An 18,923-nucleotide genomic window follows, 5' to 3' on the forward strand; every position below is an offset into this window, starting at 1 on the left:
AGATTCTACATCCATGGATTCAGCCATCCATGGTTTCAAAATATTCCCCCTCCCCACAAAAAATTCCAAAAAGCAAACCTTGATTTTGACATTTTCAATGAAGGGCACCATCTTACTACTGCAGTGTATATAATTGGATTTGAGCATCCACAGATTTTCGTATCTACAGGGGATCCTGGAACCAAACCACAGTGGATACTAAGGGCCCAATGTACCCAGTCCGGCCAGTGTATGTTGGCCCAAATAAAACTTGAATCCTAACTAGAGTTCACTTTCCAAGTCCCCACTGATTCTGTGCGTCTACTGTAACTGGGAATCAGCATGATGTGTGGAGAGTCATTCTTTTGATTTGAATATTTCTCTGGGACTCCAGGGGACCAGGGTTCACATTCCTGCTCAGCCACTTAATCCTACAAAGTGATCTTGGGCAAGTTACACTCTCTTTGGCTGCAATTACACAGCAAAATTAATGCAGTTTGACACCGCTTTAACTGCCTTGGCCCAATGCTATAGAATTCTCAGATTTGTATTTTGGTGCTAAAACAAAGTACAAATCCCAGGATTCTATAGTATGGAGCCCTGGTGGCGCAGTGGTTAAATGCCTGTACTGCAGCCATTCACTCAAAACCACAAGGCTGCGAGTTCAAGACCAGCAAAAGGGCCCAAGCTCGACTCAGGCTTGCATCCTTCCGAGGTCGCTAAAATGAGTACCCAGACTGTTGGGGGCAAATTTGCTTACTTGCTAATTAGCTTACTTGTTGTTCACCGCTATGATCTTTGGAATAGCGGTATATAAATAAAACAAATTATTATTATTAAATTATGACAGTTAAAGTAGTGTCAAACTGCATTAATTCTGCAGTGTGGCTGCACTCTTAACCTTAAAGGAAGGCAATGGCAAACCCCCTCTGAATAAATCTTGCCAAGAAAATCCTGATATGTTTGACTTTGGGTTGATAACAATTAGAAGGCCCACAACAAATTAATCCGCAGATCATATGATTACCATTCTTGTTTTAATGTATTCTTCAAGTTACTGCAAACCCACAAATAAAAATAAAATATCTTTTGCAATCCAGCTGTCTTTTTAAACCAGTTTTTTAAAAAACTTTTATAACAGTTCTAGGGATTTTTCTTTTTAATTCAGGTGGTTTTGTAGTGGTAGCCAAGATGATAAAAATTGCTAGGATAGGAATATGTGTAAATGAGAAAATAGGAGGAAGGAACATCAGCAAACTAAGATATGCAGACGACACCATACTGCTAGTGGAAAACATCTTGGACTTGGAGCAATTACTAAGGAAGATCAAAGAAAAAAGTGCAAAAGCAGACTTATTGCTGAACATAAAGAAAACAAAAATAATGACCACGGGGGATCTACTTACATTCAACATAGAAATGAAGAAAGCAAAATAGAGTTCCCATACCTTGGATCAAACACTGATCAGAACAGAGACCACAGTTAGGAAATAAAAAGAAGATTAGGAATGGGAAGGGCAGCAATGAAAGAACTAGACAAGATCCTAAAGAGCAAAGATGTACAACTAAACACTAAAATTAGAATTGTCCAAGCCATTGCATTTCCATCACTATGTACGGATGTGAGAGCTGGACAGGGAAGAAAGTGCATAAAAAGAAAATCAACTCATTGGAGATGTCACAGGAGATGAGTGCTGCGAATACCATGGACAGCCAAAAAGACAAACAAATGGGTCCTTGAGCAGATTAAGCCAGAAATCTCCCTGGAAGACAGAGAATTAAATTGAGTCTGTCATACTTTGGCCACATCATGAGAAGGCAAGACCCATTATATAAAAAAAATAATGCCAGGAAAGGTAAGGGTAGTAAAAAGGGAGGAAGACCTCATACCAGATGGCTAGACTTAATCAAATTGGTTAAGGATCTGAAGTTACAGGAACTGATCAGAGCAGTGGAAAACAGGGAGCCTTGGAGATGTCCCAGCCACTGCCATGAGTCAGTGTCAATTCAAGGGCAAATAACAGCAACAACAAATGTAATTGCAGATCTGCACTGACTTCCTCTTTATTTATTTATTTCTTTTTCTTTCACTCTAATCAGACTATTTCATTAATCTCATTCTCAAACCCTTCCATTTTTTGGTCTAATTTAAATCTTTCACGAAGTTGTTTATATGGAAACCAATGCAGAGTCTTGTCCAGGTCTACTAATTCTTCTATTGGTTTGATACATTAATGTCACATCATTGTTTGATTATTATATCTTGATATCAAAGCCAATTGTTTATTTCATGCCATCTTCCATAGAAAGCTTCTTGGGGGGAAAACCCATAAGGGTATTTTTCTATAAAATTTCCTCTTTACCTGCGTCCATACATTTAACAAGGCTTTCCTTACGTACTGGTGGCTAAAATCTCTGTGAATTTTGTCTTTTCCGTAGCACATGTACACATGCCAACTAAATTTCAAGTTGAACCCTTTCAAGGTTAGAATTCTTTCATTTTTCAATTGTATCCAATCTAGGATCCATGTCATGGCATTTGCTTGATAATATAACTTTAAATCTGGTAGGTTATTTATTTATTTATTTTAAAAACCATAAGTGAATGTCAGGCTTGTGTGTAGCATGGACACTTCCACTTGTGAACATTTTAAATGGGAAAGTGTCACCTGGGAACAATTTGTTTAAAAATGACCATTATCATAGTTTTTGTGGGTTTTTCAGGCTATTTGGCCATGTTCAAAAAACTATGGATGCCACCCATGAAAGCCTTCGACTTCACATTGACCATTATCATTTTCTCTACCATGGCATCAGCTTTTCCTTCCCATGAGTTGAGTTGGTAGCTTTGACTCAATCCCCTCCTTGTGGAGCAAATCCCACCTTCTCTTTCCAACCCTCCTGCTCTAGTAGCCACCTGGATTTGGTTTCAAAGTGCCAGCCACAGGTAAGATTCAGCCATCTGTGGACAATAAAACTGGGATGGGTTGTTCTTTTATTCTGCTTTTCCCCCCGTTTAAAGGTTGTTACTGTTTCTGCCAAAGCTTTCGTTGAACTGGTGATGCAATGGGACAGCTGTCACTGGGAAGTTAAGGGAGGAAGGTGCCCTGCAGAAACGTTTAGCCAGTAATGTCATCTTTTTATGCCAGCAATTCACTTTAAAAATCCAACAGAATATGACTTTCTCTAAGCACCACTGAAGCACTTTATGAACAACCGAGAATGAGAATACAGTATTTTCAAGTCGTTTCATGGTTCTAGTGAAGGAGTGCCCACATCTGAGAATGACCCAAATGTGCAGTTATGCCTAGAATGCTAGATCTCACCACAAGGGCTGGTTGTGAGTGATATATGTGTGTGTGTGTGTGTGTGTGTGTGTGTGTGTGTGTGTGTGTGTGTGTCACACAATCACAATTGTGGTTGCCCAGTTAATCTCATAGTCAAGACAGCTTGCATTCAGAATGGTTTGTTATTAGACAGTTTGCATAGCAGTACAGTAGCAAGCTTTCAGGTTATCTCTTCCTTTGATGAGAAGGAATTTGTTTCTTTAAAATCTGTCTTAGCTGGAGCACTTCCTTAAGTTCACAGGGTAGCAATAGATAGGCCAATGTGAAGTCGAAGGCTTTCACGGCTGGCAACCATACTTTTTTGTGGGTATTTCAGGCTATGAGGCTGTGTTCTAGAAGAGTTTATTCCTGACATTTGGCCAGCAGCTGTGGCTGGTATCTTCAGAGAAATTCAGGCTTTTAAAATATGATTACGATGGACTTTTAATGGTGTGCTGTGTTAATTTTGCTGATTTTTTTATATTGTCTTTTAATAAATTTTACATGGGCTCAGGTTTATTAATTGGTCTTTTTAAATAACTTATCTACACATATTTTTAACTGGTGTTTTTGCATGTTTTTAATTTGTACTGGTTTGTAAGCCATCTTGAATTCCAACATTGGGGGAAGGACAGAATATAAATGAATAATAAAATAATAAATAACTGTTCAGGGTAAAAATGCTGTGGACTGCTGACATTATGTATAGTTTTGTGCAAACAATGCAATAAAACTTGATTCTGGGACACTGGATTCCCCCAGGCCAGAGCATGAGGGTTAAGACATTTCTGAACCTTCATTCTCCAGCACAGCCCCAATAATGGAAGAAACTAGAGCATGGCTTTCAATGTTTCACTTAATGTAAACCAGCACACATCTGACCAAGTTAACACCAGAGTGAGGTCAAGGCAGCAAATGAGGAAGAATAGGAAAGACAGAATAATTAATGACAGTTTCAGCTAAGGATACTGGGTCTCTTCTGAATAAACACTTGGAAGAGACAATGGGTTGAATGAGGAAAAACAAATTGAAACTGAATCTAGACAAGACAGAGGTGTTTACAATGAAGGGTCCTAATCTGGGGCTGGAGGTGTGTCAACTTGTTCTGAAGGTTCTCAACCTTCCTAATGCTGCAACTCTTTAATACAGTTCCTCATGTGGTGGTGACCCCCCAACCATAAAATTGCGGTGTCTCGGTTCCTAAGACAATTGGAAATATGTGTTTTTCGATGGTCTTAGGCGACCCCTGTGAAAGAGTCGTTCGACCCCCAAAGGGATTGCGACCCACAGGTTGAGAACCACTGCTCTAAAAGACTGTGTTTGCAGTTTGGGAGTGCCTGTCTCTCCAAATATCAGCTCAGATAGATGTGACAGTCAGGAGTACCTGTTATCAGCTTTGACCGACACACAACTGTGTCCCTTCCTAGAAACAGAGGACCTAAAGATGTTAGTGCATGTGCTGGCAACCTCAAGGCTATATACATGGGGTTACCTTTGTACCAATTCCAACTGATTCAAAATATGGCTGCCAGACCGATTACAGGTATATCCAGGAGTGATCACATTACACTGACCTTAAAAGCACTCCACTGGCCGCCAATTAGTTTCCGAGCAAAGTGTTGGTTATTACCTTTAAAGCTCTACATGGCTTGGGTCTAGGTTATCTACAGGATTGCCTTCTCCCATACAATCTACCCTGTACGCTCAGGTTCTCTGGTAAATGTTTGTTCCAGCTGGCCAGGACTAGACTGGTAACATTTTCCCAGAAGACTTTTTCATCTGCTGCCCCTAGTCTGTGGAATGAATTGCTGGGGGAGATATGATAGCTGAAAACATTGACTGCATTTAAAATGGCATTAAAGACCTATCTCTTCCAGCAGGCCTACCCAACCAGTTTGAAATCATGACTTTTTAATTTGTATATGGGTTCTTACGCATGGACTTTAATGGATTTATAGTATTGTATTTTAACTGTGAGTTTATGTGTCTTTAATTGTGTTTTCTATTTTAACATGCTGTATCGTGTCTCAAGCCTTGAGGAAAGAAATAAAAATTATTATTATTATTATTATTATTATTATTATTATTATTGAGGAAGAAGAGACTGAAGCAGTTTGCTTTTACCTGAGCTTACTGTGAAGGAAAAGATTCTACTTCCTCCTCTACCTGCTGCTGATGTGAATACAAACAACTTTTCCACTTTGAACTGTTTGCAGCAACTGAAGTAAGCCAGGATAAAGGGGGAAAATGGGAAGAGGACAAAGAAACTGGGACATTTTAAGGCAGCTAAAAAATGAGATGCACATGATTAACTGGGACAATCCCTACCAAATCAGGACACTTGGAGTATATGCTAGAGTACAAACTGCTGCTTCTAACTTTCCGTTCAATACTCATGACAAGCAGTGACTGGGAAAGGACCTGCACACTTCTAAGGACTGTGACCCCCTAAAATTCCCTAGAAATTCACACAGAGAAGACATGAGGCGGCTTTGCAGGACACAGTAACTGCAATTGCCCTTGTCAAATGAACTGCAGATGCTATACTTGGGCAGGGGAATGAAGAAGAAAAAATAAACCTCTGTGTTTATAATCGTCTGTAAAATTTCCAGTTGCACCTGCAAACAGGGGCTCTTGTTGGTGTAAGGAGGTCATGCTGACCCAAAGGGCCTATAAATCAGTTCATGTACAGACAAGCTGTTTCTGTTTTATTTGATCAAGGGGCTCTTGTTGGAGGCCTTGGAACGTCTGTAGAAGCAAACCTTTCCCCCCATTTGAGCAGAGGCACACATGGCTCTTTGCCGCTGCAGCTGCTTGGGCAGCTGGAGAATGGAGTCCATCTTCAAGTTTTCAATGCAGCCCTCCTCTCTCCTATATTTAATAATCTGGGCCTTCTTTTTCTGCTGATCAATGATAAAGCTAAATGCCCTTCACACCACTCTTAACATACTAAAGCACCCATAAGCTACAACATATAAGGAGAGACTGGGACAGGTCACAGTTTTGGACTACAGCTCCCATAGTCTTTCTGCTCACATGAGCTCTGGCCATGTTGACTGGGGGATTCTATGCAGTTGTACCCAAAAAGTAACTTTCTCAAGGTCTGACTATAAACATAGGCAACATGTCTCTACTACAGAGAGCAAGAGAACAGCTGCAAATGAACAGCTTTGCACAAATATTGACAGCATCTGGGCAATTAAACAGCTAAGACATAAGCTGAATATAAGGTATGAACTGTCCCTACAAGCAGAGGCTCATTAGCTTTCAAAGAGGTTTCTAGCCTTTATGGTCACCAATGTAAACTTGAAAATTGTTGATGATCTAAAGAAGGATTGAGTACAGATTGATTAATTAATTGATATTTCCACTAATGGAAGGGAGAGCTCCAGTGACTTCTACAGTTTATTGTCCTTCCTCTTATTACTTGCCACACAGTGTAAATACTCTAAAGGCACCAGATCCCATCTGATCTTGGAAGTTAAGCAGAGTCAGCCATGATCAGTATGTAGAAGGGACACTGCCAATGAATACCAGCTGCTGTAGGCTATATTTCAGAGGAAGAAACTGGTAAAACCATCTCTGAGTATTCCTTGCATAAGAAAATCCTATAAAATTCAGGGGGGGGGGGGGGAGTGTTTCACCATAATTCGACAGGCGACTTGAAGGCATGCATGTACGCATGCACACACACACACACACAACTGACGGTGTTAATATATAATGGAAAATGAGGTGTTATGCAATGCATAAATTTCCACAATTTATGCCAGGTGCAAGTTTTTAATTTTCTCTGTTTTCTTAACCTATGAAAACATACAGCCACAACTTAATGTCAAAGAACTCTACTTACAGCAGCCATGGAGTTAAGCTGATCAATGTAAAACTCTGGCCAGCTTGTGGCTCCTTTATTTTCTTCTTGGTCCTGAAACAGACAGATGGGAGAACAAAGTCAGAAAACACAGGTTGAATAAACCAATACAATTTTTTAAATTCATGCCACCTACAATAAACAAGTTGCCTTATTTACTTATTTACTTGATTTATATTCCACCTTTCTCCCAATATGGGACCCAAAGTGGCCTACAATGTAATTTAAAACAAAATAGCTAAAAGCAACTCAGCAACTGCAGACTGGACAAACTACAGCAACCTTCCCCAAGCTGATGTGCTCCAGATGTCTTGGACAAGTGACTATACTTGCTGGTGATGATGAGAGTTGTACTCCAAGACATATGGAGGGCAATGGGTTGGAAATACTTGTTTTATGTACTGATCGATTTACCAAACCATAGTGCAAATGGAAACTTCAAGAAACATAATATTTTCAAAGTGTTACTAAAGATGTAGGGGGAAACAATTTATTCCATTCCAAAATCCTTTGCAACAGACAAAAATTCATCATGAACAGCAAGGAAAAATACATGTTTTTGAGTGGCACATAATTCTTTCATATATGCTGAATAGGAAGATAGATGGCTCTCAGATGGAACAAGGTTTGCTATTCCACTGACCACTCCCATGGAAGACATCTGAGAAATGAGGATCTTGGGCAATGAGAGATCAATCCAATGAAGAGAGATATCTCATAGAATCATAGAGTTGGAAGAGACCACAAGGGCCATCCAGTCCAACCCCCTGCCATGCAGGAACTCTCAATCAAAGCATCCCCGACAGATGGCCATCTAGCCTCTGCTTAAAGACCTCCAAGGAAGGAGACTCCACTACACTTCGTGGAAGGAGTGTGTTCCACTGTCGAACAGCCCTTACTGTCAGGAAGTTCCTCCTAATGTTGAGGTGGAATCTCTTTTCCTGTAGCTTGCATTCATTGTTCCGGGTCCTGTTCTCCGGAGCAGCAGAAAACAAGCTTGCTCCCTCCTCAATATGACATCCTTTCAAATATTTAAACAGGGCTATCATACCACCTCTTAACCTTCTCTTCTCCAGGCTAAACATCCCCAGCTCCCTGAATCGTTCCTCATAGGACATGGTTTCCAGACCCTTCACCATTTTAGTCGCCCTCCTTTGGACACGCTCCAGTTTCTCAATGGCCTTTTTGAATTGTGGTGCCCAGAACTGGACACAATATTCTAGGTGGGGCCTGACCAAAGCAGAATATAGTGGCACTATTACTTTTCTTGATCTATACTTTTATTGATGCAGCCTAAAATCGCATTGGCCTTTTTAGCTGCCGCATCACACTGTTGACAAATGTTCAGTTTGTGGTCTACTTGGACTCCAAGATCCCTTTCACATGTAGTCTCATTCAGCCAGGTGTCCCCATCCTATATCTGTGCATTTCATTTTTTCGCCCTAAGTGCAGTACCTTACGTTTCTCCGTGTTGAATTTCATTTTGTTAGCTTTGGCCCAGCTTTCTAGTCTATTCAGGTCGTTTTGAATTTTGATCCTGTCCTCTGGGGTATTAGCTATTCCTTCTAATTTGGTGTCATCTGCAAATTTGATAAGTATGCTCCCAATTCTGTCATCCAGGTCAATGATAAAGATGTTGAATAGCACTGGGCCCAGGACAGAGCCCTGTGGGACTCCACTGGTCACTTCTCTCCAGGCTGAAAAAGAGCCATTGTTGAGCACCCTTTGGGTTCGGCCGGTCAACCAATTACAAATCCATGTAACAGTTACTTTGTCTAGCCTACATTTTACAAGCATGTTTGCAAGAATGTCATGGGAAACCTTGTCAAAGGCCTTACTGAAATCAAGATATACTATATCCACAGCATTCCCTTCATCTACGAAACTGGTAATTTTATCAAAGAAAGAGATCAGATTTGTCTGGCATGACTTCTTTCTCTGAAACCCATATTGACTTTTTGTGATTATGGCATTGCATAATTGTCGCTTGCTATTTGATGTTCTTTTGTTGTCTGTTTTATTGAATCATTTCCTGTATTGCTATGTATTTTATATGTATTATCCTACTAGAGAGGCCCCTTCCCCACCACCACTCCTTTTGTGTCGTGTCTTCTTAGACCCAGGGTAGGCAACCTTGTTGAGCCGGGGGCCGGGTTGGTGTCCCCCAGAAAACCGGGGGAGGGGGGGGAATAAATAATTAAATAATATAGGACAAGGTTTTCAAATGTAGGACACATTTTTTAAAGTGGAGGACATGCAAAAAAATTTGATGATTTTTAAAAAATGTTAATATAAATGCATGTTTCTTAGGTATGACCAAAATGGAGGACATTTGGGCATTATTTCTAGACAGATGGCAGAAATGGGCTTCCCTTTCTGGCCAACCACCCCTCCCCCCATTCCAAACAGCACATTTGGGCATTGAACATGGCTTTACTTAACATGGCAATCTCTTGCATATTTCAGAGGCTTATTGCATAACCAAACTCTTTGGGTTTCACATTGAACATGGGTTCACATGGCTATGCATATTGAACATGTCAAGGTGGTTTCACCGTTCTTGCACCAAGTGTACTTCTCAGAAGTGTGTACTTGGTCAAGGGACTTTGATTTTTCTTCACTGCGCATGAGTTTGTAAAAATCACAGCAATTTACATTGGCCTTGCCTCAGAGGCTTTCTGATATCAATATCACCATTAAAGAACCAAAAACACACAGAAACGGCACTTTGGAAAGTCACACTCTCTTGGCTTCAGAAACAGTGCCTGCATGCCTCTCCAGCTGACTCATATCATCATCATCATCATCATCATCATCATCATCATCACACTATCACTGTCAAAACAAGGGAGACTTGTTATCATTAAAAGCACCCAAACACACTTTGGAAGGTGACACTCTCTCGGCTTAAGAAACTGTGCCTGCATGCCTCTCAAGCTGACTCTCATCATCATCATCATCATCATCATCATCATCATCATCATCACACTATCTTTGTCAAACCAAGGGAGACTTGTTAGCATTAAAAGCACCCAAAATAAAAATTTAAAAAACCTTGAGGCCTCTGGCCACTCACCACCTCTTCCTTCCTCCTCTTCCTCTTCCTCCTTCTGCTCCCCCTCCTCCTCCTCCTGCTCCCCCTCCTCTTCCTCCTCTTCTTTCTTCTCCTCCTCCCCCTCCTCCTGCTCCCCCCTCCTCCTTTTCCTCCTCTTCTTTCTTCTCCTCCTCCCCCTTCTCCATGCGCCGCGCGGCCTGGGGGCGTGGCGGAGGAGGCAGAGGAGAAGGAGGTGGGCGGAGCAGGCCCGCACGGGGAGGCAGGGAGGGCGGTGCGGAGCTTCTCCCTTTGCTTCCTCTGCACCAGGCCGTGTGGCCCTCCTCTTCCTCCTCTGTGCGGTGGAGGAGGAGGAGGGCAGCACGGTCAAGCGGCCCAGGAGGAGGAGGAGGTGCAGGAGGAGGCGGCGGCAGCAGCGGCGGCGGCAGGACCGGGCTGGGGCCGGTCCTGCTGCCTCTGCGGGCCGCATCCAGCCCGCAGGCCGGGGGTTGCCGACCCCTGTTTTAGACTGTAAGCCTGAGGGCAGGGAACCGTCCAATTAAAAAGATTGTATGTACAGCGCTGTGTAAATTTACAGCGCTTTATAAATAAAGGTTAATAATAATAATTGCCATCTAGATGTTCACAGACTCTCAGTTTAATGATCTGCTCCAGAACCTTTCCTGGTATTGATGTCAGACTAACTGGACGATAATTGTGGGGATCCTCTTTTTTTCCCTTTTTGAAGATGGGGACAACGTTTGCCCTCCTCCAGTCTGCTGGGACTTCTCCTGTTCTCCAGGAGTTCCATTGGCTAGTTCCATTTATTTTTGTCATTCATGATATTTTCTCTTTTTAAAAAAGCTTAATGAGGTGATTGCCAAATTGGTGTATGCAAAGAGCATCTTGTTTTATATACTTTCCAAATCTTTAACAAAAATCTTTGTATAAAAATGATTATTAAAATCTTGATTCATCTTTTCTTTATTAAACCAAAGATACACATGCCAACCAAATTTTAATTCATCCCCTTCAAGATTTAATAGGCTACTGTTTTCTAATGTTACCCATTCTTTTAGCCACATCAAACAAGAAGCTCTATAATATAATTTCAAGTTTGGGAGGGCCAAACCTCCTCTCTCCTTGGCATCTTGTAATATTTTGAGCTTTACTTTACTTTTCTTTCTGCCCCATATATATTTAGAAATCTCTCTTTCTCAATTTTGGATTACTGTTTCATTTTGCATTATTGGTATTGTTTGCTAAAGGCAAAGAAACTTTTGGAGCATATTCATCTTTATAGTAGCTATTTTCCCTATGTATTTCACCTTGTAAATACATTATATTGCCTCTGTACACTGCATTCACATTTTTAATTCATTTTCTCAAAATCAGAAATAGACTTCTGGCTAGTTTAATTTATTTTTGGTAGTCTCTTTGGCCCCCAGAGGCTCCCACAGGCAGAAAACTAACCCGCGCAGGCTCTCTACAGTTGCTCTACATAGAATCCTAGAGCTGGAAGAGACCTCAAGGGCCATCCACTCTTACCCCATTCTGCCATGTAGGAATAGACAATCAAAGCACCACAATCAAAGCAGATGCCTATCCAGTCTCTGTTTAAAACCCTCCAAAGGAGGAGATCCCACCACTTTCTGAGGGAGTGTCTTCCACTGTCAAAAAGCTCTTAATGTTAGGAAGTTCTTCCTATTTTTAGGTGGAATCTCTTTTCCTGTAGTTTGAATCCATTGCCTTGTGTTGCAGGGGCTGAGTAGATGGCCAATCTGCCTTGCTGAGTAGACAAGCAAACAGGAAATCTGGCCTGATACTGTTTTTTATGAAAGTGGGTGAAAGCCCCACGGTGCACATGGCCGGCTCCAAAGATAGGCCAAACACCAACGAATTGTCTGCACAATGCGGCATTAAGCTGTACTGCTTGACTTTTTTTTGTTGCCTCCCCTCCATGCATGCACACCATTGCATGCCTGTGACCACCAATGACCTCTCTCCTCGTGCCCAGCAGACATCCCATTGGACACTTCATGTGACTGACCACACAGCTGCATGTGCAATGCACCACCTGTTCAGTGTATCAATGCACACAATGACACACTTGCAAAGCACATTGATGGAGCCCCGATACATGCCCTCTTTTCCTCCTTCTCCCCTTGCCCCCCTGTTGGACTGTCTGGTTTGTGTATGTTATAATAACATCCACTGCATTATTGATGACCTGTCTTGTGTGATATACTTTTGCGTTTCTGCTTTCTTGCATTCCTGCACTTGTGCCATGCTGTTTATATATGATGCACATTTTCCACATTGAGGTGGCATATCAGAGCTTCTTTTTGCTCTGGTTTTTAGCATGGCTTCATGTTGGTTTTCACCCAGATTTGCATTGTACATTGTCAAAACAGTATAGGCTTCACATCGGTGTGAAGCGCTTTATTTTGCCAGTGTGGACAACCCTCTAGTCACTGAAGCAGCAGAAAACAAACTCCATCCTTGCTCTCCTTCCGGCAACATGTTAAAACATTTTTCTGCTATCTGATTTTTAGAAACTGGCTGGGATGTGCTTCTAATGTTGACTTGTGCTGTTTTGGGGTGTGAATAAAGTCTTTTAATGAATTTTAATGTTGTTAAGTTCATAAATGACTTGACTGATTTTTAAAATAATTCTTATATTTATTCTTTTATTGAAGCTTTTGCACATTTTTTTAATCCGGATTGTTTTAAAATATGTTATAAACCACCATAAGTCTCATAACTGGGAGAAAGGAAAGATACGCATGATGATGATGATGATGAATAATGTGAGAAAAGAAAGTGAGTGAGAAAGTAAAAAAGAAACTAGAAAGAAAGAACGAGATCACAACCCTGTAAGAAAGTCAGAATTGTAAGGGGAGCGGTTCCCTCTTGCTTACAAAGCTGGCAAATTCACGGTCATTTCCCACAGTCCCTGGGGAGGTCTGGGTACAACAGCTATCTTGAGCGGTGGATATCGCCAAACAATTCACAGCAGGAGAATTAGGTCACTCATAGACAAAACCCGTTCATACACGGTTGGCAAACAGCCAAGAGCTGGTGCGAAGGAGTTCACAGGAAAAGAAAACAGTTGTGCTTTCATGCGGCAAGCTTGAGCCTTAATGGAAAGTTAACTGCGGTGGCTCAGAGAAAAACAAAACAACACACAGACTTAGGCCTGTATTTATCACATCCTGCTCTAAGTTTGTGAATTATATTATACATCCATGGCAGCTTTAGGAAGACTTATGATATGGAGACACCAGCTTCAAATGTATCAGGAATGGGGATTCATGGTCTGCATACACTTCTCAGACAGCTAGTGTGGTGTAGTGGTTTGAGCTACTATGACTTTGGAGATCACGGTTCGAAGCGCAACTTGGCCATGTAAACCCACTAGGTGACATTGGGTCTCATGTTCTCAGCCTCGGGGAAAGGCAATGGGAAACCTCCTCTGAACAAATCTTGCCAAGAAAACCACGTGATAGGTTCACCTTAGTTTGCCATAAATTGGAAATGACTTGAAGGCACACAACAACAAATACTTTTCTCTAGTCTTGAGGATGAGAGGGAGGAATTTCAGGAGGAAAGCACTGCCTTGGAAAGGACTGTACCTTTATTTTTCTCATTGTTTAGGCTTGGAATACAGTCAGCCTTCTTTATCCACAGATTCAAGCATCCATAGCTTGAAAACATTCCAAAAGAAGTATAAATTTCAAATAGCAGAGGGCCATCAAGTCCAACTCCCTGCCATACAGGAAGACACAATCAAAACACTCCTGACAGATGTCCATCCAACCTCTTCTTAAAAGCCTCCAAAGAAAAAGACTCCACCACACTCTAAGGCAGTGTGTTTGTCTGTCGAACAGCTTTTACTGTCAGGAAGGTCTTCCTAATGTTGAGGTAGTATCTAATTTCTTGTAGTTTGAATCCATTGCTCTGGGTCCTATTCTCTGGAGCAACAGGAAACAAGCTTGCTCCATCCTCAACATGACATCCTTTCAAATATTTAAACCTGGCTATCATGTCATCTCTTAACCTTCTCTGCTCCGGGCTAAACTTAATGAATCCCCTAAGTTGCTCCTTGGGCATGGTTTCCAGACCTTTCATGATATAAATAACAATGTCATTATTCTTCTACAGTTGGCCCTCCTCATCCACGGATTTTTTTATCCACGGATTCAAGCATCCATGGGTTGAAAATATTCAAAAAAGTATAAATTCCAAAAACGAAACCTTGATTTTGCCATTTTATATAAAGGGCCCCATTTTGCTTTGCCATTGTATTTACTGGGACGTGAGCATCCACAAATTTTGCTATCCACGGGGGGTGGGGGTGGGTTCCTGGAACCAAACTTCAGCAGATAACAAGGGCTTACTGTATCAGTTTATAGAGCATAAGCTATTCAAACGAAAAACACCAAATCTAAGAAATGAGAAATAGATGTGTGTTTGTGTGTGAACACACTTTTCAAGATTGTGCTCTCGCTCTAAGATTCTTCCCCTTCAACCTGAGGACCGGAGAAAAGGAGCCATGCCCTGAAAACTGGAACCCAGGTAAAAAAAAATGGCACAGGCTTCTCTCTGATGGCAGCACAACAATTTTTTAAAAGGAGGTATTAACAATTTACAGTCTTTTCTTGACAGCCACTATCAGTTGCCTGCGGCAGTCATCACACTCTGCCTAATGACAGGGCTGGATGCAAACACACTATCTGCCTTCCCCTGGTAACATTTACGGAGGGCTGCTGGAGGCACAGAGAAAGATGCTTTCCCCCTTGACTAATATGCACCAAAGGTTTTAATAACTACTGTAACAAATCAGGTTTTCTGTTTTTTTAGTCTATTGCTTTCAAAGACATCTGAAATTTGTCCTGCTTTTTTGTTTTGTTTTTTTTAAGAGCTATTCAGCTCCCAGCAAATGTTTTGAGGATGCTGAGCTCTTCAATTCTTCCATGGCAATTATAATATCACCCAAGAAAAGCTGGAAGTGAAAATAAAAGAAACCGCTCCAGTGATCTAGTTCAATCCGTCCTTGGGGGGGAAAAAATAAAAGAACATCTCAGCAATTTTTTCTCAGGCTGTTGCTTCTTCCTATCTGCCTCACAACTTAACACTCATGATAGCCTAATGAATGGCCACTGTTTCATCCTTTTAAAAGCTTTAAAAAAAAACCCATAACAACAACCCACACACTGTCCTCATTCATGCTGGCTAAGTTCCAACTCTGATCCTTATCCTCAAGCAAAGCATCTTCAAAAGTATGGCATCACTGCCTTTTTGCCACCATTTTATTTGTTACAGCATGGTGTAGTGACTTAAGCACTGGACTACGACTCTGGAGAACAGGGTTGGATTCCCCGCTCGGCCATGCAAACCCACAGGGTGACCATGGGCAAGTCACACTCTCTCAGTCTCAGAGGACGGCAATGGCAAACTTCCTCTGAATAAATCTTGCCAAGAAAACCTCATGACAGGTTCACTTTAGGATCAACAAAAGTTTGAAAATGACTTGAAGGCACAAAACAACAACAACAACAACAACAGGTTTTTAAGGCTGTACTATGGCTTGGTGTGTAGCACTCTGAACATTGGACCATGACTCTGGAGAATAGGGTTCAAATCCCTGCTCAGCTAAGAAAACCCCATAATAGGTTTGCCTTAGGGTCAACGTAAGTCAGAAAATGACTTGAAGACACACAACAACAACAAAATAACCTAGATTTTTAGGTTGTACTATGGTTTGGTCTGTAGTGGTTTGAACACTGGACTATGATTCTGGAGAGCAGGGTTCAAATCCTTGCTCAGCCAAGAAAACCCCATGATAGATTTGCCTTAGGATCGCCATAACTTTGGAATGACTTAAAGGCACATAACACCAAGACATTCCCCTTTATGACAGTATTTTTTTAAATTGTGAGATGTCTCTGCCACGCTGACTGGTCTGCTCCTCTTGTAGTCACTGTGGGCTTTGGTTATGAGCTGTTCATGATGGCTTCCATGCTCTAATAAGGAAAATGTACCCCTGAGCACACAAACCACGTTGTGAAGACTTACAGCGGACAGATCCATTGCTACGTTTTAACCTCAAAAGTGTTGTCTTGTTAGGTTAAAATCAGACAATGAGCACTGGTAGACATACAAAAATAATTGAGAAAAATGAGGCATATCAGCATGTTTGGGAGAATCCTGTGAACTGAAGATATATAAATGGCCTGTACTGGCTAGGGTTGCCAGAGTGAAAAATGGAGATAGCTCCTGTACCCTGAATGGGTTGTGTAGAAGAGGGAATTTCAGCAGGTAATCTGATGAATTTACTTGTAATCTGGTTTTGTGACAAGTGACACCTGCTGAAATTCCCTCTTCTACATAAATATTACAGGTACAGGAACCTTCTCTAGTTTTAAACACTTTGTTGCTGTTTTTGTTGCTGCTGCTGCTGCTGTGTGACTTCAAGTTGTTTCTGACAAATGGTGACTCTAAGGTGACGCTATCATGGAGTTTTCTTGGCAAGTTTCTTCAGAGAGGATTTGCCATTGCAACTTCTGAGGCTGAGAGAGTGTGACTTGCCCAGGCTCACCCAGTGGGTTTCATGGTTGAGCAGGGATTTGAACCCTGGTCTCCAGAGTCATAGTCCAATGTTCAAACCACTACACCAAACCCTAGTACAGTGGGCCCTTGGTATCCACTGGGGTTTGGTTCCAGGAGCCCCCATGGATAACAAAATCCGTGCATACTCAAATCTACTTAAATACGAAAACGTAATAAAATAGTGTCCCTTATGTGAAATGGCAAAATCAAGGTTTCCTTTTTGCAATTTATTTGTATACACATATATATAATATTATAAAACTGTGGATGGTTGAAATTACCACCTCAGGTATGAAACCCACTGGGTGACCTTGGATAGGTCACACTCTCTCAGCCTCAGGGGAATGCAATGGCAAACCTCTTCTGAACAACTCTTGCCAAGAAAACCATGACAGGGTTGCCTTAGTTTCTCCATAACTTGGAAACAACTTAGGGGTTGTTCCCACTAGGTGAAACCCCGCGTTCTGAATCGAATCCAAGGAGTGGCGTTCCTATTAGGATCCGATTTAAACCTAGAACGGTTCTAGAGCAACCCGCAATCGTCCCCACTACAAATCGAATCGTAGAGCGGGATAAAAATTTAAATCGAGTTTTCCTCATTTAACGCGTGTTAAAAAAACACTAGGGTCTGACCTACGTTTTTCCATTGATTCGAGTTAGGAACCGGAGCATTTAAATAGGAAGAACAACCTTTGAAATTGGGTTAGATGGATGGGAGGAGCGGAGTGCGATGTGGCTGGCCTTGGGGGAGTTGCCCTTTCTGTCCCCATCCATCATGGCTGTCGCCATTTTTGCTTCCCTCACCCCTTTGTCCGCTGTGGTCTTTCAATAAGAGATAAGGATTATTTTTATTTTTTATTTTAATGGTTTACAGGCGCTTAATCTCTTCAGCGCTTTAAGCGCCTGAAGTCCCGGCGGTGGATTGCAACCTCCCCTCTGTGTGGGGAGAGCCCATTTCTAACGGAGGAGAGGCAGGAAGGGAAGGCTCCTCTCCAAGAGGCATTCCCTGCCTCTGATCTCGCTCAGACAGGGAAGGGAAGGCTCCTCGCGAGGAGGCATCTGATCTCGCCCAGGCAGGGAAGGGCTCTGATCAATGGGGCGGGGGGGGGGGGGGAATAGAGCCTTTCTCCCTCCATTTCTCAAATGGAATCTGCCTTCTCCTCCAACCCTGGAAAGAGAATCTTTGGGAAGAGTGCTCCCTCCCTGCTTTTCCAGCAGCCTCCTTCATTGATCTCTGTGCTCTCTGAAGGGATTCTCCCTGGCTGTCTTGGGAGACAAGAGGGGATGCTGTCATGGAAAACCTATCCCATAGTTCCTCTGGAAAGAGCTTGAGTTTCCTAAATTCGCTTTGCCAGAAGCCTCTCCCATTGATCTCTGTGCTCTCTGAAGGGATTCTCCCTGGCTGTCTTGGGAGACATGAAGAGGGGATGCTGTCATGCAAAACTTATCCCATAGTTCCTCTGGAAACAGCTTGAGTTTCCTAAATTCGCTTTGCCAGAAGCTTCCCCCATTGATCTCTGTGCTCTCTGAAGGGATTCTCCCTGGCTGTCTTGGGAGACATGAAGAGGGGATGCTGTCATGCAAAACTTATCCCATAGTTCCTCTGGAAACAGCTTGAGTTTCCTAAATTCGCTTTGCCAGAAGCCTCTCCCATTGATCTCTGTGCTCTCTGAAGGGATTCTCCCTGGCTGTCTTGGGAGACATGAAGAGGGGATGCTGTCATGCAAAACTTATCCCATAGTTCCTCTGGAAACAGCTTGAGTTTCCTAAATTCGCTTTGCCAGAAGCTTCCCCCATTGATCTCTGTGTTCTCTGAAGGGATTCTCCCTGGCTGTCTTGGGAGACATGAAGAGGGGATGCTGTCATGCAAAACTTATCCCATAGTTCCTCTGGAAAGAGCTTGAGTTTCCTAAATTCGCTTTGCCAGAAGCCTCTCCCATTGATCTCTGTGCTCTCTGAAGGGATTCTCCCTGGCTGTCTTGGGAGACATGAAGAGGGGATGCTGTCATGCAAAACCTATCCCATAGTTCCTCTGGAAAGAGCTTGAGTTTCCTAAATTCGCTTTTCCAGCAGCCTCCCCCATTGATCTCTGTGCTCTCTGAAG

At 42.2% G+C, this 18,923-nt stretch overlaps 1 protein-coding gene across 2 annotated transcripts in view; it reads right to left on the reverse strand.

Annotated features, from left to right (window-relative positions):
• LOC149315237 (disheveled-associated activator of morphogenesis 1) overlaps window positions 1-18,923 on the reverse strand; it is a 254,979-nt gene that overhangs the window by 70,868 nt on the left and 165,188 nt on the right. For both annotated transcript variants that reach the window (XM_089522803.1, XM_089522802.1), the window contains exon 4: window positions 7,159-7,230. In XM_089522803.1, coding sequence (XP_089378929.1) covers window positions 7,159-7,230 — 72 coding nt within the window. The remainder of the gene's footprint in view (window positions 1-7,158; window positions 7,231-18,923) is intronic.

The sequence above is a fragment of the Sceloporus occidentalis genome, unplaced genomic scaffold (genome assembly GCF_023333645.1).
Source record: "Sceloporus occidentalis isolate IW3139 unplaced genomic scaffold, rSceOcc1.0.p SCAF_4, whole genome shotgun sequence".
Taxonomy (NCBI): Eukaryota; Metazoa; Chordata; class Lepidosauria; order Squamata; family Phrynosomatidae; genus Sceloporus; species Sceloporus occidentalis.